The sequence below is a fragment of the Mus caroli genome, chromosome 6 (genome assembly GCF_900094665.2).
Source record: "Mus caroli chromosome 6, CAROLI_EIJ_v1.1, whole genome shotgun sequence".
NCBI classification, from domain to species: Eukaryota; Metazoa; Chordata; class Mammalia; order Rodentia; family Muridae; genus Mus; species Mus caroli.
The window spans coordinates 107,862,982-107,885,648 of record NC_034575.1 but is presented as its reverse complement, the minus strand read 5'-3'; the positions used below and the strand labels follow the sequence as shown (position 1 = coordinate 107,885,648).

At 45.0% G+C, this 22,667-nt stretch overlaps 1 protein-coding gene across 2 annotated transcripts in view; it reads left to right on the top strand.

Annotated features, from left to right (window-relative positions):
• The window catches only part of Srgap3 (SLIT-ROBO Rho GTPase activating protein 3), a 230,337-nt gene that overhangs the window by 140,632 nt on the left and 67,038 nt on the right, over positions 1-22,667 (top strand). For both annotated transcript variants that reach the window (XM_029478506.1, XM_021165145.2), the window contains exon 4: positions 11,230-11,292. In XM_029478506.1, coding sequence (XP_029334366.1) covers positions 11,230-11,292 — 63 coding nt within the window. The remainder of the gene's footprint in view (positions 1-11,229; positions 11,293-22,667) is intronic.

Genomic DNA, 22,667 nt, shown 5'->3' with positions numbered 1-22,667 from the left:
AGGAACATGGGTAAGAGATACAACTGCCCAATAGGAACATGGGTAAGAGATACAACTGCCCAATAGGAACATGGGTAAGAGATACAACTGCCCAACAGGAACATGGGTAAGAGATACGACTGCCCAATAGGAACATGGGTAAGAGATACAACTGCTCAGGTCACAAACAGTGTAACCGCAGTACTAACAATTGAGAAAGGTTACTCATACTGATAATCAGAAGATGCTTGGAACACAACTTGATGCCGGGTGGATTGACAAAGTCCCTGGAGGAGACCAGTTTATAGCACATCAGGGATTGCCATAAGAATACAAATTGTCCAGTATCCTTGGAGGAAGTAAATCGTCTAGTATTAATAGAAGAAGAATTACAGACGACAACCTAGCAATTCCACTTTTAAGAATAACCTGAAGATGTCCTAAGCCATTTGCACACATACTCCTTTGTATGGAGATTTGCTTTTTAATAAACAGTTTAATATTTGGCACACAGTTGTAGGCAACAGTTTGTTGCTTCAGGGAAATCAAGGCAGAAACCCCTAGCCACATTACAGTAAAGAGCAGAGAGAAGATGGGGGATCCCTGCTGCCAGCCTATTTATCCTGGTTTGACTTCTTTTGCTCTTACATAGTTCAGGTCCCTCCTAGGGAATGTGCTGCCCACAGGGGGCTGGAGTAATGAAAGATTAAGACAATGCCCCGCAGACTTGTCCACTGTTCACCCAGATGTAGATAATTTTTTGAAGCACCTGCTCTGTGGGCTGGAGAGATTCTAAGATTAAGAGTACTGGCTGCTTTTGCAGAGCACCTGGGTTTGGTTCTCAGCACCCACGTGGTAGCTCATAACCCTTTCTAACTCCAGCTCCAGGAGATCTGACACCCATTGAGCGAATGGTTAATTACATAGCTATGGCAGTCACATTCTAGAACAGTACTAATAATCACGATCAAGGTTCTACATCTGTTAGCATCAATCTGTGTAAAATTTGCAAATGTGATGGTGAGTCAGAGGAGGAGGGTTGGGGAGGTGCAGGTCTATGGTCTGAGTACTCGAGAGGACTGAACAGGAGGAATTGTAAGTTTGAGGCCACCATGAGTTAGAGAAAGCCAGTCTCAACAGTCTCTCCCTCAAATGCAGATCAGCATTTTAGTAAGATGTAGGCCCCCTCCCACCCCGTGAAAAATGTATATTGCTCATGGTTTTTTAGGTCCCTGTCTAGAATGAATGAATCTAGGTGGCTATGGGCCTGTGAGAACACACACCAGCTATAGAACAGTCATTGGGGAATGAGCAGGGAGGAAGGATGCAAGAACAGTTGTCTAACATTTCACTTTCTAAAATAGTTTCAAAGGAAAAAAAAGTGGCTCCAAATCTTAATAATTATTAAACTTAAGCAATGTGTTCTTTGCGTTTTTCTGTTTTAAAAATTGGAGAGTTTAAAGTGAGGGTGAAAGTCAGTTGAGGCAAGCTGGGTCAGAAAGGCGCCTCAGTGTCAGACAGAGAGGTTGGGCTGTGTTTTCTACACACCGAAGACCCACTGAACATTCTTGACTGAGCTTCATTCATTCAAGGAGACTGTCAATCTCGCCAGTGCAGTGCTCAGAGGCATGATGAAAGGTGACTAATTTTACACATGCATTTGCTATCTTTGAAAGCAGAAATGCTGAACCAAGGTGGGGAAGCTACACGCCGTTACACACATTTTCTTTTCTCTCTTTTTCTTTTATTAGATATTTTCTTTACTTACATTCCCCTTTCCTAGTTTCCCCTCCGAAAACCCCTATCCCCCTCCCCCTTTCCCTGCTCCCCAACCTACCCACTCCCACTTCCTGGCCCTGGCATTCCCGTATACTGGGGCATAGAACCTTCACAGGACCAAGGGCCTCTCCTCCCATTGATGATCGACTAGGCCATTCTCTGCTACGTATGCAGCTAGAGCCATGAGTCCCACCATGTGTTTTCTTTGGTTGGTGCTTTAGTCCCAGGAAGCTCTGGGGGTACTGGTTAGTTCATATTGTTGTTCCTTCTATGGGGCCGCAAACCCCTTCAGTTCCTTGGGTACTTTCTCTCGTTCCTTCATTGGGGACCCTGTGCTCTGTCCAATGGATGGTAATGAGCATCCACTTCTGTATTTGCCAGGCACTGACAGAGCCTCTCAGGAGACAGCTATATCAGGCTCCTGTCAGCAAGCTCTTGTTGTCATCCACAATACTGTCTGGGTTTGATGGTACACACATTTTCTTAAATGCACAGTAGTGATAGAGTATTCTCAGGGGTGGATTAGGGAAGGTGGTATGAAAATGGAAAGGAAAGGGAGGAAGGATGAGTAGATGGGAGGTTGAATGAGTAGCTGAATAAATGAGTGGATGTGTAGGTGAGCAGAAGGACCGATGAATGGGTAATTGGGAGACTGGAAGTGTAGGTGGGTAGGTAGATGGATGTCTAGGTCAGTGGGTACATAGATGGATAGGCGAGTGAATGAGTAGATGTGTAGATAAGTGGGAAGATGGATGGATGGATGGATGGATGGATGGATGGATGGATGGATAGGTGTATAGGTGAATGGATGAATGAATGGATGGACAGATGGGCAGACAAATGGACTGGTGGATTAATGGATGCATAGGTGGCTGGGTGGGTAGATGGATGGATGGATGGGTGGATGGACAGATGGATGGTGGATGGGTGGGTGGATGAATGGATGGATAGATGGGTGGGTGAATAGGTTGATGGATGGGTGAATGGACAGATAGATAGATAGGTGGATGGGTGAAACGTGGTGAATAGATGGGACACACATGAGTACAGGCATTTTTGAAATGCCAATACAATTCTCATTCTCACCACCACCACCACCCAAACAATGCAAACAAAGTAGAAGATCGTGCTGTAAAGTGATGGGGAGTTAGAGAAATGCCTTTGGTCAGTGACTTAGTGGTAGCAAATGATTGACAGTGTTTTCAGTGGGGCATATAAGCCCAAGAGCATCCATAGACATGAAACTATAGTGGAGAGGGAGACAACACCAAACTCAGAACTGAGGAGCTGAAGGTCTTCATAAGAAACTGGTCGTGCATACTCCAAGACAGGAGGCTTCCACTCTTGGTTATTAGTTTCTTATCTGTAAGACATTGTAGCAGAAAAAAAAAACAAAGAAAAGCAAGTAAATGGAAAATTGTCAGCCACCATCAGGACATAGCCAAGAAAAATTCTGGTAAGTTTAATGCCCACAGACATACAGCCCAGCATTGTTCTTACAGCACCTCTGCTTGCAGGAAAGCCAGGGGTTGTGTAAGGAATCTAGTCACCAATGGTGATGGATTCTAAAAGATGGTATGGAGGACTGAATGTTATCTAGTATTTACGGTGATCTGAAGCACAGTCTTGTGAATATCAGAATGCTTTCTAGAACAAGGCATAGGGACATCCGGATACGAGGGTTATTTTTAAGTATTTCCAAACACTGCCGCCACCACCACCACCACCACCACCACCACCACCACCACTACCACCACCACCACCACCACAACAACAACAACAAAGACCAGAAAAGAAAAAAAGAAGGGTTTTCTCACAGAGGCAATAGAATGGAAAGTCTGAGAACAGCACACTTACTGTCCTAGTAACAGTGGGACAATGATGTCCCTTTATTGGGTGTCTGCATCATGATCTTCAAAGTGGGGATGCCTCCCCCAAATGTCTCACACAGGCATCTGAGAAAGCAGTTAGCGTGGTGCTCAGCATGTGGCCCAGAAACAGTAGCTAATGCTGTCATTATCTACAATGATATGTACCATTCATAGTAATAGCAGCAAACACTGTTACAAATGATGATAGCAGGCATCTGCTTAATGTGGTTACTAGTAGTGGTAGCAGTACCAGAGATCCGGAAACTTCCATCCTGACTATCTCAGTCACTGTTACATAGTTACTTTCTCATTGCTGTGACCAAATCCCCAGCAAGAAGCCACTTGGAGAAGAGGGGTTTACTTTAGCTTACAGTTTGAGATGGAATACATTCTGTCATAGTGGGGAAGGCATGGCGTCAGGAGTTACTCACACTGCACCAGACTTAGGAAGAAGAGAGAGGGCAGCAAGCAGGGCTAGTTTATAATACCTCAAGACCCTCTCCGAATGACCCACTTCCTCCTGCAAGGTCCTACCTCCTTGGGCTTCACAACCTTCCCTGAGAGTGTCAGCAGCTGGGGAGCAAGCTCCACTCCACAAGCCTATGGGACCTTTGCACGTTCAAAGCACATCTGTGAGGAATCCTGGGGTGCCCTCGGGCCAGTTATTTTAGTGGCTCTGAAAAGGAAACTTTCTGAGTCAAAACTGTCCCCAGGAGATACTGAGAGCCACTGCTGAGTTAGAACAGGAGGAGAACGTGGGGTGCCCATGAGGCCAGGTTTGCTGCTTAAGCAGGAATAGTTCCGTTTGCATCTGCAGCAGCAGGAGACACGTGTAAGTTTTGAGGAAAGAAGCAGCCAAAGAGGATGGCCCAGAACAGGGAGAAGTAACCTAGTAGAGATAGAATATTATCTAAGGCCAGGGTGGAAGGTGGGCAGGCTGAGGAAGGTGTTCTGAGGGAAGGGGATGAGGCAGCACCGTATAGAGCCTTGCTATTGGTGACTTAAGACCCATCTAGGAGGAGCTAGCTGTTTATTGGTTGGAGCCAATGAGTTCAGGGTGCATCGACTTTGCAGGAGGAACAGATAGGTCCACACCCCCTGGGACACACCTTTAAGGCTTTGCTCTGGACATAAGGAAAAACACAGCTGTGCTGGACATTGGTCAGTGCTCACATGCGCCAGGCATCTGAATATGGAGCCCCCATGAGTCTTAAGGTTGTGTTTGATGGGCAAACAAGTCAGAGCACGGAAGACAACAAAAGGATGTGTCGGGACCTAGGACTAAAAGGGAGGCGGGGTTTGCTATTTCATTTTTTTTTTTGTTTACTTTCATTTTTTGTTTACATATTTGTTTTCTTTCATTTATTTGGAGCTTCAGTATTAGCAGGACTCTAGAATGGCCCTGGATTGTGACCCAGCATGAGAGCATCTATTCAAACAAAGGTGAGGGAGAGAGAAAGGCCTAGTGGTAGCAATTGGTGACACGGAGGGAAGGGCCCCAGAGATGACTGACAGACTCGAGAGGTTAGTCCTGACCAAGAGTGTTCTAAAGAGCTATTTAGAATGGAAGATGAAGGGAGGAGCCTTGTTAATTAAATCAACATTTAAAAAGTTTTTACATTGTTTGATTGATTGACCACTCTGTGTGTGTGCACACGCACGCATGCGCACGCACACATGTGGAGACCAGAAGACAGCTAGCAGGAGTTGGCTCCTTAGTCCCGCATGTGGATTCCAGATGATGAGTCTAGTTGTTAGGTTTCATAGCAAGTGCCTTTACCTTCTGAGCCATCCTCTGAGCTCCCAGCCCAACATTTTAAGACAGTATTAATTTTTATTTGTGTTTTAAAAAATTTTTATTCTTGAAAGATTTTCATATGAATAGTGTTTATTGCTTCTATCCATCCGATACTACCTCTAACTCTGCTTATTACACTACCACCCATATTCTTCCCAACTTCATGTTTCTTAAATAAACTGTTATTAATAACCCACTGAACCCAATTAATGCTGCTCATACACATATTGGGATGCAGCCATCCAGTGGAGTATGGACAACCTACCAATGGTTCTCAAAGGAGTGTGGCTCCCCTCCTTTCCTCAGCAGCTATCATTGGCTAATAGAGCTCCTTATGGAAGGGTGGGGCCTCAGTGCCTCCTCCCTCAGCCATGCTGGAACCCTGGCTGACTTAATCTTGTGATGGTCTTATGCTGGCGACAGCTTCTGTTAGCTGATGAGTACAGAAAACATGTCATATCCAGAAGTCTGCATGCGCAGCTTTCTTCCCCATTCTTTCTGCCCTTCCTTCTATGAAGTCTCCTGAGGCTTGGATGGTGGGAGGCTGGTAGAGGTGACTCGTTCATAGGAGAGCACTCCGAGTTTCTTACACTTGGTGCTTTGACCAGCTATACGTCTCTGTGCACACACACGCATGCGCACACATGTGGAGACCAGAAGACAGCTAGCAGGAGTTGGGAGCAGCACAAATCGGTGGGTATAAAAACAGATATTTAGAAGGCAGCTAGACAGCATGATCATTTAGCAAAGTAAGAATTGTAGGCATTCCTTAGGGTCTGGAGTCTCCTCTCTCATGGGCACAAAAATCCCTGCTATGGAGCTGGTCTCACGTTCAGTCAGAGGACAGATGTTTTACCCCAGTAACCACCATACCCCTGTAACCACCATAGCCCTATTGTATCGGTGAATACAGATTCCCAGCAGCTCAGTATGATGGCATGCAGTGTCCAGTGCTGAGTAAGACCACTGATTTTCCCCCCAGTAGCCTACATAGCACCTTCGGTTACTATGTAACCTAGCAGCAGGGAGAGAGTTTTCTGCTCAGTTTGAGGTTGATTTCTCTATGTCTGGCTTCTAAAGTGAACGATGTCTTCATCAGTATGATCTTACCACTTAGTTATGGCGGACAACCAGGAGCAATAGCAATAGCATGTGTGGCTTGGGAGGCCTTTGGGGTCTTCTTGACTAATAACTTGTGGAGAAGTAGCCCATGCGTGGCACTGGAATGTTCATTTTTATAACCCATTTATTCTGGAAGCAGCAGCATCCACCCATGCAGGGTCCTTGTGTTCAAACTCCTTTAAACAAATGGAGGGCTTTGGTGGTGGTGGGGAGGCCATATATCTTTAATTTTGGCTAACTCCTAGGCTCTCCTCTCCTCAGTCTCTCTCTCCACAGTCAAACCTTTTCCTCAGGCATTTCTCCTGTCTCCCTTCATGACGTCTATATCCTCTCATCTAAACTAATTGAATTTTTCCTTGTGTTATAAGATTGTAGTTTTCCATACAGTTTTTCATGCACCCTTCATTTTGGTTAAGCCTTTGGCCGATGCCCCGTTTTTTCATGCCTCATCCACCTCCACACTTGGACCTACCCTTGGACCTCCTAATGCTCTTGCTCCTTCCCTTCAGTTAACTGGTATTTCACCATTTCCTCTTCCATGAAGCATCCATTCACGTCCAGGAGCCTGTTTCTAAAGTCCTGGCTTTCACATGCACTACTGAAGGTGAAACACATACAACAAAAGATTCGAAGCTAGGATCTGCGTATGAAAGAGAGCCTGTGATTGTTGTCTTTGGGGTCTAGGCGAGACCTCCCTCGACATCATTAGACGGTGCTATTTTTAGATACTGTCCTAGTGTTGTGTTGCTATAACTGGGTGACACAGAGTAAGTCACTTATGAAGAGTTCAAGTTTCCTCTGATCACAGTTCTGAAGGCTGGAAGGCCAAGGATGAAGTTGGCCGTAACTAACAAAGGCCTTCTTGCTGGTAGGGATGCTGCAGAAGCCCAAGGTTGTGCAAAGATCACGTGGGAAGACAGAGTAGGTGGTGCAACCTGCGATCTCGCTTGGACAAAGCCCCCAATCCTGTATGTCGGGCAATCCTCCTAACCTTAACTAATCCTAAAATGCCTTCCCTATTATTACCACATGGGTTTGAGGGTTAGGTTTCAGCAGAGTTTGGGAGTGGGATGAACACTCCAAAGGTAGGAGATGTAGAAATGACATTAGTGTTAGAAACGGCCCAACACAGAGTTAGCTTGATGGGAATATGGACAGACTCCTTAAGAATTAACCTTTTAAAATCTAGCTCATAACCCCCTAAGATCTGTATTAAAGCAGGCCTTTTGTTGTTATTGCTGGGGGGGAGTTATTTTGGGGTGTGGTACTGGAGAGACCGAACACAGGTCTACCTCTGAGCTGCATCTCAGTTTTGCAGTATTAAGAGTTTCCCCTGAAAAGCATAACCAGCCCTGCATTAAAGCTAAAGCAAATCACCCATGGCATTGATTTCATTCAGGAACTGTGGCATTACAAGAGAAACTTTGCCATTTCATCTCACGCTGATGCAAATTAATGTTTTGTTTTGATGAAGAAGGACAAAATGGCCACCTATTATTTTTTACTTTAAGCGGCATCTATGCGAGCATCCTTGGGCATTTATAGAGCCCCTTTTGTATGCAAATCTTTATGGTCAACCTTTTACAAGAAATTCCCCCAAGGAAAAAAGCTTCTTGCTTCAGCCTGGGTCACAATTCTTCCCCTGATCCAATCCTTGAGACAAACTTCCAGGTTACTGTGTCACAGCCACAGTTTGGTGGATCAGCCAGGTCTAGGGCCAGCCTCACCTGCATCTCATGTTCTCTTAGAAGGAGGAATAGAGAAGCAAGCAATGACCATTGAAGCTGATGCATCTCTAGTTGGGCAATTGAAACAAAGGGGAGCAGACATTCTTTGGTGGGGATGGGAAAAGGTTGGGGGGAAGGCCTGGGAAGCAATACCTGAGCAGATGGGGAGGCAGTACATCAGAGACACAGGCAGTGTCCTGTGGGATTGGCCTCCTTCCCGCCTGCCTGTGGCCTGGACCCTGTCCATTGCGGCTTTGAAGTGGCTGTTTCTCTTCGGCGTGTCTGTATGCTGCGCTGAGCCCAGAAAAAACAGACCAGGCTTTTGAGCCAGACCAACCAAAAGCTGACTGCAGGCTCTGTCACTCTCTAGTTCATCTTGGGCAAGGTGCTCAGTCCTTTGAATCTCTAGCTCTACCCAGGTGTCAAAAGAGAGTGATAGCAGAGGCCACTTTAAAGGTTTAAATTAGTGCATTGAGCAAATGGAAGATGTTTCATGAGCGGGGTTTTGCTGGTCAGCTTTTTCTACAGTGCTTGGTAGAGACAGCTCTGTACTAAATATTGCATGCATGTGTGAGTGGATCCAAAGCTAGGGACGAACTGGAAGAGATGTCATTGGCCCAAGCACCAGCTCAGAGTGCCATGAATCCATGTGGGTCTTGGTGCTGGGGTCTGCTGAGTTGTCACAAGGCTGTGTTTCAGCAACCATGTTCTTCAGAAGCTCCCACCTTTTGGGACTGTCACACAATGTGTACAGAATTCAGGGCTGAGAACTGCATGGTTGAGTTATAGAAAAAAAAAATCCAAACCGAAATCTCATAATGTTCTGAGTAACTTTCCATTTCTGACCTGAGTTGGATTCATGGTCATCCTGGTGTGTATGGAGCCCACAGCTGTAAGGCGGATGCGCCTGAGAGGAATGGATGCTGGATGAAAGGCCCATTTCCACGTCAGGTGTCCTGGCCCAGCAGATGCCATCCTTATGAGCACCCAGAGGTGCAGATGGCTACTCCTCTCTAAAATGACTCCTGGTTTCGGAGTCATAAACGGAGATCCTTCTGTGAGGCCCTGGGCCCTGTGGCCAGCTGGAAAGCATGAGACTTCCATAGTTGACACAGGGTTTGGACTACTGGGCCATCTAGTCTTCCTAGAGTAGCTGAAAAGTGGGGCCTATAAGGGAAATATCTTGTTAAATTCTGGGAAAGTGCTCAGACTTTCTAGAATCACCAAGTGGCCAAACAAGAGTATTCTTGCAGGTCAGAGTGACTGCAGCCTGGAGGCCTTGCCTAACACAGTACTTTGCTGAGGAATAGTTTAAGCCCTCCATGACATTAAACAATATCTAGAAATGACTGTGATGGTTACAACTTCAGGCCAAAGGTAGAGATTACTACTAAGAAGAGGCAGGTAGGCTACCCAATACCCTGCCGTCCATTCATAGGATGGTGCCCTAGAAAAGAGTTAGTTGTCTTTAAGGGAGTTTAACTGGGGTTAGCTGTTGAGACAAAGGAGGCTGGGGACACCTGCTTTACAGTGGCTGGCCCTTGTGACTAGCTAGCCTCAGTTTGTCGTTAGTTTGTCAGAAAGGCAAGGCTGTGGGGATGGTTGGATCTTCTTTGGCCCAACCTTGTTTGTGAAGGAAGTGACTTCCATCCAGTGTCCTTTGCAGGCATGAAAATAATGCAAAAAATGTGGAGCGCCACGGTCAGTTGTTACTGGGTCCCCAAGGTCTGGGTGTGGTGGCCTGCTGAAGATTGTCTTGGTTTTGGCCTCCTCTCCCTGGTGGAATGTTTGGTTTGGGTTCCTTACTCAGTAGTATTTGGAACTGTAATTGGGAATACTTCCCTTCCTTAACCAACTCCATCCGTTAAAAAAAAAATAGAGAAAAACAAAAACAAAAACAAAAAAAGCTTTGAAGGCTGTTGGCCAGGCATCAACTCTGTGGCTGTTCAGGGAGATGCCCAGGAGTTAATGAGCTACGACTCAGCAGGTCCCATATGGTGGTTTACAGTTCTCTTGAGGAAACACAAGAACATGCCTCCAGTCCCACCAGTTCAGGCTCTGTGTACAAGTTCCTGTTTCTGAGGCGTGGCCCTGAGCATCCTATTCTCCTACTGAAAAACCTTCAATGTCTCCCAGTTCTACTCTGAATGAAGTCAGAGCCCCGTCAGCCTCCATGATATGACCCCGGCCTAGGCAAAAAGTGGTAGCTTTAGAACCCCATGTCTATAGTGAGGATGTCTTATTCTAGGAACTGGGGATGGAAGATGAATTTGTGTTCACTAGGATGCTCTGGCTACAAGTAGCAGGAGAATACAGGTTAACATGTCTTAAGCAACTAAGCCACAGAAGTAGATGGAGACTAGAGGCTAGTTCTAAGTTTTGGATTTATCAGTACTTAGATAGTAATGAAAGGAACCGGGTTCCTTTTACTCTGTCCTCCTAAAGCAACATACTCTTTCTATCTCTAGATGACTGCTGGTACCAATTTGGGCTATTTAGAGTTTTGCTCACAGTTGGTAGAAGGGCTCAAACCTTCACCTACATCACACAAGTCCTGCTTTTCTATCTCATTAAGTCAGCCCAGGACTGTATCTGCACAAAGAACAATCCATGGTTTAGAGTTAAGATGGGATGAAGTTCCCTGGAAGAACTGAGCTGGACGGACAAATGCAGACCAATGCGTGCTTCTATTAGGACATAGGGAAAGCTGGATTATAGGGAGTGAGCCCCCAGTTCCTGCTACAAACTGTAAAGGATTGGGCCATTTGAAAGGCAGCTATGAATTGAGGAGAAGAGATAATCAAATGTCTATAGAGTGTCAAGTTTCATCTTGACAGCCCAGGAAACCGTCACCCCATACTTTAAATCAAGGTGCTTTGATTTTTGGTAATTTGAGTTTGAAGGGACAACCAGACCATTTCTATGGGCTAACATGTGTTCTTCCATATTCCAGAGCAAAGAGATTGGCCTGCAGATGCATGAGGAGCTGCTGAAGGTCACCAACGAGCTCTACACGGTAAGTTCTACCCAGGACCATTGCTACTTGGTTGGGTCTCTTGTCTTTAGCTTGAGAGAGGCAGGGCAGAATCTGGCATGACAGTCATCATGAAAGTTTTTAATGGCTCATAACTTCAACTCCCTAACATTATGTTTGGGATGGGTCCTGGGCATGGTTAGTGAGTTCCAGTGTGTGAGAGAGTAATGTGATCTTCCAGACACAGGATGAGTTACTCATGAGCACAAAGGTCCTCCTTCAGTGAAGGCGAGGAACACCGGTGCGGAGTCTCCAGAGGGCAGGGATATGGACTTGGGTGCCAGGTGCCATAGGCTCCAGGCAGAGTGCTCTTCGGTGATTGTAGTCTTAGAAGGTTACACAGAGGTTGTTTAGATCCCTTTGTCCTTGTCCCTGCTCTGAGAATACCCTGAAGTGACATGGTGAGCATGCCTTACTGTTTCCAATGGAGAACATCACAGTTTAGGCCGTAGCTGACCTGGCTGCCTGCTTTGAAGCCAAAACCTAACTACACTAGAGATAGGCACTAGAACAGGATGGTTGTGGAATGGAGAGACTGCAGGGCAAGAACTGACTTTGGCTTCTGGGTAAGGACTGTGGAGAGTCTTGTAGATGGCCTTAGGGTACAGTGTTGGATAGGTCCTTCAGGTGAAATACCAGGTAGAATTGTTATGTTTGATGTACATAGAGGTTTTTTATAAAAGTCCTAATTTAACATGTAAATACATGTAGGCTGTGTGAAGGCTGTTCTCTTGTTATTACTGATTGCCTCCCAAGTGCTAGTATTGAAGGCTAAATTTACCACCACTGCCCAGCTCATATTGGATATTTCTAATAGTCAACTAGACATGACTTAGAGTCTTATGGGAAGAAAGTCTTTTTTTTTCTTTCTTTTTTTTAAAAACTTTTAATATTTTTATTACATATTTTCCTCAATTACATTTCCAATGCTATCCCAAAAGTCCCCCATAGGTGTTATTTAAATCAGGTTGGCCTATCAGCATATCTGGGGTGGATTGTTTTAGATATAAGAAGATAGTACATGGCAAGGGGGGGCACCATTTCATGGGCTGGAGCCTTAACTGTCTAAAAAAGAAGAAAGCTAGCCAAGTATAAGTGCAAGCAAGCAGTTAATAGGGGGGTATTCATCTCTCTGCTCTTAACTGTGGCAATCTACCAAGTTCCTGCCTTGATTTTGCCTCAATAATGGACTGTGACCTGAAAGTGTAAGCCCAGCAAACCCTTTCCACCCTCATGATGCTTTTTGTAGGACCTTTGACCGCAGCAACAGCAATGAAATTACAGAAATGCCTGAGCTTAAACCTACATCAAAAGAACTCCTTAATGTGCTCCAACTTTGCTCAAAACTAAAAATAAAGCTGGACCTAGTGAGGCAGAACTGTGGTCCCATCTAGTTAGGAAGCTCAGGACGGAGGGCTACAAGTGTGAGGCCTGCCCAGGCTACAGAGTATGAGCAAAGCCTGGACAACAGAGTGAGAGCTTGTCCTATAAAATATATATTATATCATATTACATTATATATGTCCTATAACATATAAAATATAATAATAAAGGTAAAGATAGGCTTGTGAGTATAGTTCAGTCATAAAACTCTTGCCCATCTTTCTCAAATGCCCTAGGTTTACCCTAGTAGTATAGAGAAAAGAGGTGAAGAGAAGGCAGACACTCTGAAGTCAGAATCTGGGTCAAATCTAATTTTTAACTGAAAAGAACAGTGAAATCCTCTCACAGTCTCTGTAGGAATTGGTTCCCAAAAGCCTCATGGATCTGAGGACTGCGGATGCTCAGGTCTCCTGTATAAAGTGTTGCCGTGTCACACATTCTCCCAGGTACTTTGAACCAGCCCCAGATTGCTTCCTACAGCAGATACGGCAGCAGTGCTACACAGACAGCTGCTTCTCTGGGTTATTTAGTGATGAGAAAATGAAAATATGTTCATGCTTAGTGTAGAGAAAACTTTCTTTTCCAATAGTCTCAGTCTTCAGTTGGTTGACTCCACAGATGTGGTGATCACGGTTAAAGAGGGCCATTTGCACTGAGGAGTCACACATGTTAAGCACGGTTAGTATGATAGGCTATATAGCGTGCTAGAGAGTCTGTGTATCAGTGATCATGACTGTTATTACTATGTCACCCTCAATGGGTGTGAAATAGGATGTTGTCTGTACTCCAAGGAGTGGGGTGAGTGATGAGTGTGTAAAGGTAGTGAATGAATGGGACTGTCTAGCTTAGAATTCTGTAGGTGACTTCCCTGCCCTGGTCATTACCCGAGCTAGGTCTTTCCTATGCTCCGTGAGTCCCTCTGTGTATAGATCACATTTCCCACAATAGTTCTGCACCACACCTCCAGGCCCAGGACCTCGCTGCTCCTGCTTAGGTCTCTAACCTTCCCTCCACCCTCCTGCTGGGCACCACATTTTGCCTGTCCTGATTTGCTTCAGGTTGCTGTGATAAAACAACCTGGCCAAAAGCAACTTGGGGAGAAGGGGATCTTTTTGGCTTACTTCCAGGTCTCAATCCATCATCGAGGGAAGTCAGGGCAGAAACTCAGGGTAGGAGCTTGAAGTGGAAACCATAGAGAACCACTGTTAACTGCCTTGCTCTCCAGATTGTTTGCTTGCTCATACTCAGCTTGCTTTCTTATACAGCCCAGACCCACCTGCCTAGGGATGATGCTGCCCACAGTGGGCTGGGCCCTCCTACATCAATCACCAATGAAGATCTTTTCTCTGACCAAGTCGAGGTTCCCTCTTCCCAGGTGACTGTAGGTTATGTTCAGCTGACAAAAAAAAAGTCACCAGGAAAACTGTTTATACTCACCCCCTCTTTTGGTATATATGTAGGAGAAGGGCCCTCAGTTCCAACAATAAATACACCATGATTGCTAACTGTAGCCTTGTACATCCATAGGTCCTGCATCCTATGAGTCTGAAATACCCCCTGAAGGCTCATATGCTAAAAGCTTGATCTGATAACACAGCTTTATTTGATGATTTTATTAGGGGGTACAGATGGAGTGGCCTGATTTCAGGAAGTAGGTCACTGAGGACATGTCCTTGAAAAGTGTCTCGTCCCTACCCCCTTTCTGTCTGTCTCTCTGCTTCCTGGTTGCTACGAGGTGAGTCACTTTGCTTCGACCTACATTCTTGACCCATGATGCTCGGTCTCACCACAAACTCACAGCAGGGGAATGGATTGGAATCTCTGAAGTTTAATATCAAATGTATGTAGAGTTCTTGTTACTTCTTAAGCACCCATGACAAGGTAGAATGCCCACTTCTACAGTGTACCATTGTGTTAGGTCCTATGAGGACTCTCAAGATGATGAAGGAGGAGGGGCATGTGTAGGTTCTTTATTATATCACTGCACCATTTTAGATAAGGGACTTGAACATACATAGATGTTTTTGGTATCTGGACACATTTATGAGGAGATATCCTGAAGCAATTACCATAGATACTGTGGGATGATCACAGCTATTTAGAAATGCAGTTTAATCCCCAAATTCAGGGCTTCCCACGGTGGCATCAAAGAACCTTGGTTGTCTGAAAACTCGAAACATTTTAGAGATGGGCTCTGTCAGCATCTTGCCCATCCTCGATGCTCCCATGGTGCGGGCTGAAGCAAAGACATGAGGAAGTGGTGTGTGGCCAGTGAGGAGTGTTAGACCTGAGCATACAGACAGGCTGGCGACAACATGAAGCAGAGCTTGAGGCTTGCTCAACTGCTTCTTAACAAATTGCCTCCAAATTCAGTGGCTTCGAAGCCACCATGTTATTTGCTTGTGAGTCTGTAGGTTAGCAATTTGAGCTGGTTCAACGGCAACCAGTCTTGTGGTGGCAATTTTCTGGATGATTAAGAAAAAGAAACCCAAAGTTAGTGGACCCTAGTACAGAAACTTCTGCTAGTAACCACTTTTGCTAATACCCCAAAGCAAGTTACAGTCAAGCCCTGGATCCCAAGATAGAAAAATAAACTCCCGCTTTTCCTGTATTCACAAAGTTAAAGCCATGCCTAGGCAATGTCTGGGTGGCCGTCACAGCCACCCAGCTTCTTGGGGCATTGGGGACCTCTTGGACTTCACCGCTAGAAGCTTCTATGTAACGTCCCAGTTATACACATCTTCCCAGCTCCCTTGTTGCCCAGTCCTAGCCTCAGGGTGTAGTAACTAAGGAATGAATGAGAGAGGAAGGGGCTGTGCAGTCAACCCTATTCTTTTCCTTCTCCATGTTCTGTGGAAGAAGTGGTCTGCTTAGAGGCCCTGAAGAAGGTCATGATGATGGTGATCTGTTCTATTGTCTGTTAACCCCGCCCCTTTCCAGCCTCCATCAGCTGTTTACAGTATAGTCTTTGATCACATATTGACTTGAAGTAAAGAAGCACACAGAGTAAGATTGTGGGCCAGGGTGGAATCCTTCCAAAGAAACAGAGACAAAGCAAATGACAAACTTCAGCTAAAATCACATTTAGGTTTTCATTGTATTTCTGGGTCATGAGATACAACTGTTGTTTTGGTAACTGATTGGTGCCCTGGTAGGCCACTTCAGCCCCTTGATTGTGTTCAGTAGCTCTGCTCTGGCTGCTGCTGCCTTGCAAGCCCTGGCAGCAGGAAGAGCGCTGTTCCTTTATTGAAAGCAGAATGACAAAAGCTTCAGGTGTCCACACCAAGCAGGAGCTAGTGACCAACAGACACAAAAACCGGAGTAATGACTATGCCATACCTTGTGCAAAGTCCAACTTGATTTGATTGTGTGCCAAGCTCAGGGGTATGAAATCCACTCTGGGCCTCCAGGAAAATATTTGTAATGATGCCTCCCTCCCAGTGGCCCTGCTCAAAGATGGGGGAATGGAGAGGGCTTCCCACTGGTAGCTCTGTATTTGACTTCTAGTCCCAGCTCTACCAGGCTCTTTGTATAGCTTTTTATTTTTACGTGTGTGTGTGTGTGTGTTATGTGATGGTACATGCATATGTGCATGCACATACATGTGCACACATGTAGAGGCCAGAAAGCAACCTCAGGTGTCATTCCTTTGACACCGTCCACTTCTTTGATACAGCATCTCTCACCAGCCTGGAGCTCACCAAGGATGCTAGGCTGGCAGGCCAAAGAGCCCCCTGTGACTTCTAGATGACATTTAAATACAACTCTTATGGTTTCTCTATGCCACTGGGCCCCCTAAATCATTTAATGCTTTCCTTTAATTTGTTCAAATCCATCCCCTTCTCCTTTTCTTTTAATTGTCTCTGTCCTGATTAATTCGTGGAAATGCAGCCTGTGTGCTGGCAAAAGCACAGGCTTTAGAGGCCCTGTTAGGAGAGCCCCTGATTCCTCTTCCCAGGAACACATGAGTATTTCCAGCTCCTCATCTGGAGATGGATGAGGAGCTCAGTGGCTATGGAGGCTATCCCAGTGCCTGCTAAGCACTGGTGTCCTGCCCCTACACTCCCTCCATTGCTAGCATCTTATTACTGGGGTCTCCTTCCAGAGCTATTTTTTTCCAATCAGTGCATATGTCCAACATGATTCACACACCCAGTTCCCAGGAGAGGGAGCCACTGTCCCTGCACACTGCCTCTTGCCATGGTCATTGTTTTTTCTTCCCCCACACATGGTACTGGCCGCAGGCTTGGCAATGGTCTGAATGCTCCGGAGGTACTGGGATTCAGTTTTGTTCTCCCCGTGATCTTTGAAAGGAGGAGGCATCATTACCACTGTATTCTGGTGGCTCTAAGGGACAGAGGGTCAGGTAGCCAGTCCAGGGTCACCCAACTGGGGAGTGGATGAGCCTGTGCCAGAGTTCCTAGGCTTAAGAGCCCAACCTGGAACTTCTAAAGGAAATATATTAACTGGTTACATAAATATATGTCAACTACAGCTGTCCCTGAGTAATTACAGGGCATTGGTTCCAGGACCCCTACAGATGCCAAGACCTGAGAACATTTAGTTCCTTTTATAAAACAGCATAGTATTTGCACAGAATCTACGCACACCCTCCTGCAACCTTCAAATCCTCTTGCTTATTATGTATTATGCCCAATGTAGGTAGACACTAGACAGACAGTTGTTATATTCTATTCTTTCGGGGATAGCAACAAGGAAAACATCTGTCCATGCTGAGTAGGGGCATGAACAGTTTCTGTCTTTGATCTGCAGTGGGCTGATCATGAGGAAGTGGAAGCCTAGGTACAGAGGGCTGACTGGACTTTCAGAGATAGACTTTGGAAGGAGGTCATATAGTTTATGTGAGCAGCAAAATTCAACCTGATGTACAAGAAGCACTCTGCAACTGCCCTGGAACTCAGCCTCACTCAGTCATTGGGTGGCTGCAGCCAGAGACCAGCATTAAAGATGCATCAGTGTTAGTCTGTCGCTTTCCCATGTATACCCAAAGGGTCCTAAGAACATTGAACAGATTCATAGCACACTAGGAATATTGGGAATCATGTTGCTTACATAAATAATTCTTCTACCAGGTGTAGGGAAGACCCTACACAGTCAACTAGCCTGGATTCTTGGTCACCCAATTCAGTGCAATGAAAGACTAGAGTTTGGACATCTGGTGGGTGTTTGTGTGTTTGTTTGCATTTCTGCCTTCATGCCACTCTGCCAATGAGGGAACATGTGATGTATGAGGTAGCTCTGTCAGGTCACCACCTGCCAGCTGAGGTCTGGGTGTTCTTTCACCTGGATGGCCTCCTCACCTCACGGCTCTGGCTACAGCCCGGGATGCTCGCTCAGTCACGGACGTGCAGGCTGCTGCTTATTTGTGTGTAGCTGATGAGATGTGATCAGACACTGAAGAGAACTCCTCCGTGGGGGTCTGACACAGTGTGAGGGAACTCGAGAAGTGAGCCAGCCTGATGAAATCGTTGAGCATCCTAAAGTCGACGGAGATGAGATGGCCTTTGACAGAGCACGAGGGGGAGAGGACACAGAGAGGAGAAATGCTGGGGAGGCAGCTACTGGCCTGTGGGAGGGGCCTGCGGCTCTGCCAGTCAGCATTGTTCAGGAATCACTGCCCTAAGCTTGGTGAGTTGGGATCAGGACTGATATGGGGAGCTGGGGAGCTGGGGTGGAAAGGAACCTGCCTTTGGGGACTCATTATTGGCAAAGGACAGGAATCTAGTGCAGACAGACTGTTTCGTTGTTTTGTGGCACTGTAACTGAGTGTCTGAGACTAGATGATCTGTTAAAAAAAAACAAAAAACTAGTGCTATTTGGTGTGAGGGTCTGAGATCTTCGAGGTCCCTGAGCATGGCATTGGCACCTGGTGAGTGCTTTCACACTGTGCCATCTGTGACAGAAAAGCAGAGGCCAAGGAAGGTCCACTACAAGTAACAAGAGGAATTGAATCTGTTGGTAAAAATTTATACTTGCAATAACGAACCCATTCTGGCAATAGTCACCTCTCAACACGATTGCATTGGGGACTAATGTTCAGATGCATTAGTCTGGGGGAGCCACTCATACCACAGTACCAACATAACATCGGTGGCTCAGGTGTATCTGGGTCTGGGGACTTGCCTATCATTTCAGGGTCTGTCTCACCAATACAGTGTGTACTTTGAGGGCAGAGGCTTTTGTCATCTGTCTTATGATCTTTTGAGGACATCAGGTGTAATCCTGGCACAAAGCTGCTTGATTAATATTTAATTACAGTGAAGTGTGGTTCTTCTACCCCTTCCAATGTACTCACTATCTCTGAGGCAGGAGAACTTTGCCTCACTTCTTCCTTCCTCTGTTCTTTCTTCTTCTCCTTCCTTATTTTCTTTCTCCCTTTCTTTCATCCATCTGTCTATCCATCCATCCATACTCTACCAATTCATTGTGCATCCATCCATCCATCCATCCATCCATCCATCCATCCATCATCTAGCTCCTTGTGGTTTTTTTTCTTCTGTGTGAGCTTCTCCTATCAATTTTGCCTCATCTTGACCTCCTGATACCGCAGTGCCACTCTCTTGTCACTATTTTAAATAAGGTCCCCAGGGTAGCATCTAATTGGTCGGGTTTAGATCATTAGCCACTATCCTTATGACCAGATTGAAATGATGTTTACCATTTGGCTGGGCCTGGGTCTCATGGCCACTGCCAGGATTGGAGGTCATGTCAATTTCCCATGAACTCCATGGACTGAAAATAATGGAGGGGAATTTGGGGGGTTTCCTCAAATAAAATCAGGAAGCTGTTCCTGGAGGAGGACTAGATGATCCCAGGCAGAGAAAAACAACAGATGTTCACTGGGGGGACAGCCGGGAGAGGAGGGGGAGGACCAGGCAATGGCACTGAGCAGTCACCTGATATTTTTCTATGCATCAGCTATTCCTCAGCCCTGTTCAGCTCCTCCTTCTCCTGGGCTAGTAGTTCTTTGTCTAAAATAGCCCATGCACACCCTCATGCACCATTCACACAGATAACAGGAACTCTTTCTTCAAAGCTTGGTTTAGTTACCACTTCCCAGGAAGCTTTCCTGTAGTGTCCAAACTCCCCACCTCACAGCTCTTACTATACCCTGTGATAGAATCCAGTATTGTCATTTATATCCCCATCACAGTGTACATTCTATTAGATTCTATATGTCTTGTAATCTGTAGTATTTTCTGGTGTATAGCCTAATATAGTGTGGGGTACATAAGAACATAAGAAGTATTTAATGACTAAGGGTAAAACTTCTTCTTATCTCCAAATGCCATCAGATCAAAGACAGAGGAAAATGGTATCTTCACCATTTTCCCTTTCTCTCTCTCTCTCTCTCTCCCTCTCTCTTTCATCTCTTTCCCTTCTACCTCTCACCCATGCATCCTCCCATTCACCTTTCCACCTATGCATCCATTCAACCATATTCATCTAATCCACCCATTTACATGTTTCTGAATGCATACAGATATACAGTGACTCCTGACGGCAGTCTGCCTGTATTCTAGCAAAGGAAAAGAGGCAAGATCCTGGTCTCGGGACTTTGCATGCCAGTAGGAACAAGACAGTCTATAGACACAAAAATAAGCGAATGAAAATAGCGATCAAGTTTTAAAGAAATCATAAGTCACTTCAGTGGGTTGTCTCAGTCAGGGTTTCTATTCCTGCACAAACATCATGACCAAGAAGCAAGTTGGGGAGGAAAGGGTTTATTCAGCTTACACTTCCACATTGCTGTTCATCACCAAGGAAGTCAGGACTGGAACTCAAGCAGGTCAGGAAGTAGGAGCTGATGCAGAGACCATGGAGGGATGTTCTTTACTGGCTTGCTTTTCCTGGCTTGCTCAGCCTGCTCTCTTATAGAACCCAAGACTACCAGCCCAGAGATGGTCCCACCCACAAGGGGTCTTTCCCCCTTGATCACTAATTGAGAAAATGCCTTACAGTTGGATCTCATGGAGGCATTTCCTCACCTGAAACCTCTTTCTCTGTGATAACTCCAGCCGTGTCAAGTTGACACAAAACTAGCCAGTACATGGGTGATCAAATAAATTGTAGGACTTCCCTTTTTTCCTAGATGTCTTTTTAATGGCTTGGTCCAGGAGTTCAGGCACACTCAAATGCTTCAGAATGCACAGAAACCTGTGCCTGGAATTGGCCCTTCTTGGGAATCAAAGTATACCTAGACTGTATCTTTTAGAGGATGTTTCCTAGCAACTGATCCTCTTGATGCCCATGTCTCCTTATGGATGCTGTTGACTTCCAGGTTGTCTGTTATCTTTTGCACTTGAATGAGAATCTGAAGGATCTTCACCACTTCCCTTCCAGGATCTGGGCATCTGGAAAGCTGTGACAGGCACATGAATACCAAGAAAGGCAGCAGAATTACTAGAAAAGGCCAGGCCTTAGGGGTCAACAGACCCAGCCTCTGGTCTCTGTTTTGTTTTGTTTTGTTTTCCCTTTTCATTTCTGATTTTATTAATTTGGATACTGTCTCTGTGCCCTCTGGTTAGTCTAGCTAAGGGTTTATCTATCTTGTTGATTTTCTCAAAGAACCAGCTCCTGGTTTTGCTGATTCTTTGTATAGTTATTTTTGTTTCTATTTGGTTGATTTCAGCCCTGAGCTTGATTATTTCCTGCCATCTACTCCTCTTGGGTCTATTTGCTTCTTTTTGTTCTATTGCTTTCAGGTGTGCTGTCAAACTGCTAGTGTAAGCTCTCTTCACTTTCTTTTTGGAGGCACTCAGAGCTATGAGGATTCCTCTTACTATTGCTTTCATTGTGTCCCATAAGTTTTGGTATGATGTGTCTTCATTTTCACTAAATTCTAAAAAACCTTTCTTCCTTTCTTTCTTCCTTTCTTTCTTCCTTTCTTCCTTCCTTCCTTCCTTCCTTTCTTTCTTTCTTTCTTTCTTTCTTTCTTTCTTTCTTTCTTTCTTTCTTTCCTAAGTTATCATTGAGTAGAGCATTGTTCAGCTTCCATGTGTATCTCTGATTTCCATTGTTTTTGTTGGTATTTAAGACCAGCCTTATTTTGTGGTGATCTGATAGGGTGCATGGGATTATTTCAGTCTTCTTGTATCTGTTGAGGCCTGTTTTGTGACCAATTATATGGTCGAGTTTGGAAGGTACCATGAGGTGCTGAAAAGAAGGTATTCTTTTGATTTAGGATGAAATGTTGTATAGATCTCTGTTAGATCCATTTGGTTCATAACTTCTGTTAGTTTCACTCTGTCTCTGTTTAGTTTCTGTTTCCATGATCAGTCCATTGCTGAGAGTGGGGTGTTGAAATCTCCCACTATTATTGTGTGGAGTGTGATATGTGCTTTGAGCTTTGGTAAAGTTTCTTTTATGATGTGGGTACCCTTGCATTTGGAACATAGATGTTCAGAATTGAGAGTTCATCTTGGTAGATTTTTCCTTTGACCAGTATGAAGTGTCCTTCCTTATCTTTTTTGATAACTTTTGGTTGAAAGTTGATTTTATTTGATATTAGAATGGCTACTCCTGCTTGTTTCTTGGGGCCATTTGCTTGAAAAATTGTTTTCCAACCTTTTCTCTGAGATAATGTCTGTCTTTGTCATTGAGGTGTGTTTCCTGTATGCAGCAAAATGCTGGGTCCTGCTTACGTATCCAGTCTGTTAGGCAATGTCTTTTTTTGAGGGGAATTAAGTCCATTGATGTTAAGAGATATTAAGGAAAAGTGATTGTTATTTACTGTTATTTTTGTTGTTAGAGGTGGAATTATGTTTGTGTGGCTATCTTCTTTTGGATTTGTTGAAAGATTATTTGCTTGTTTTTGTCTAGGGTGTAGTTTCTCTCCTTGTGTTGGTATTTTCCATCTATTATCCTTTGTAGGGCTGGATTTATGGAAAGATATTGTGTAAATTTAGTTTGTCATGGAATATCTTGGTTTCTTTGTCTTGGTAATTGAGAGT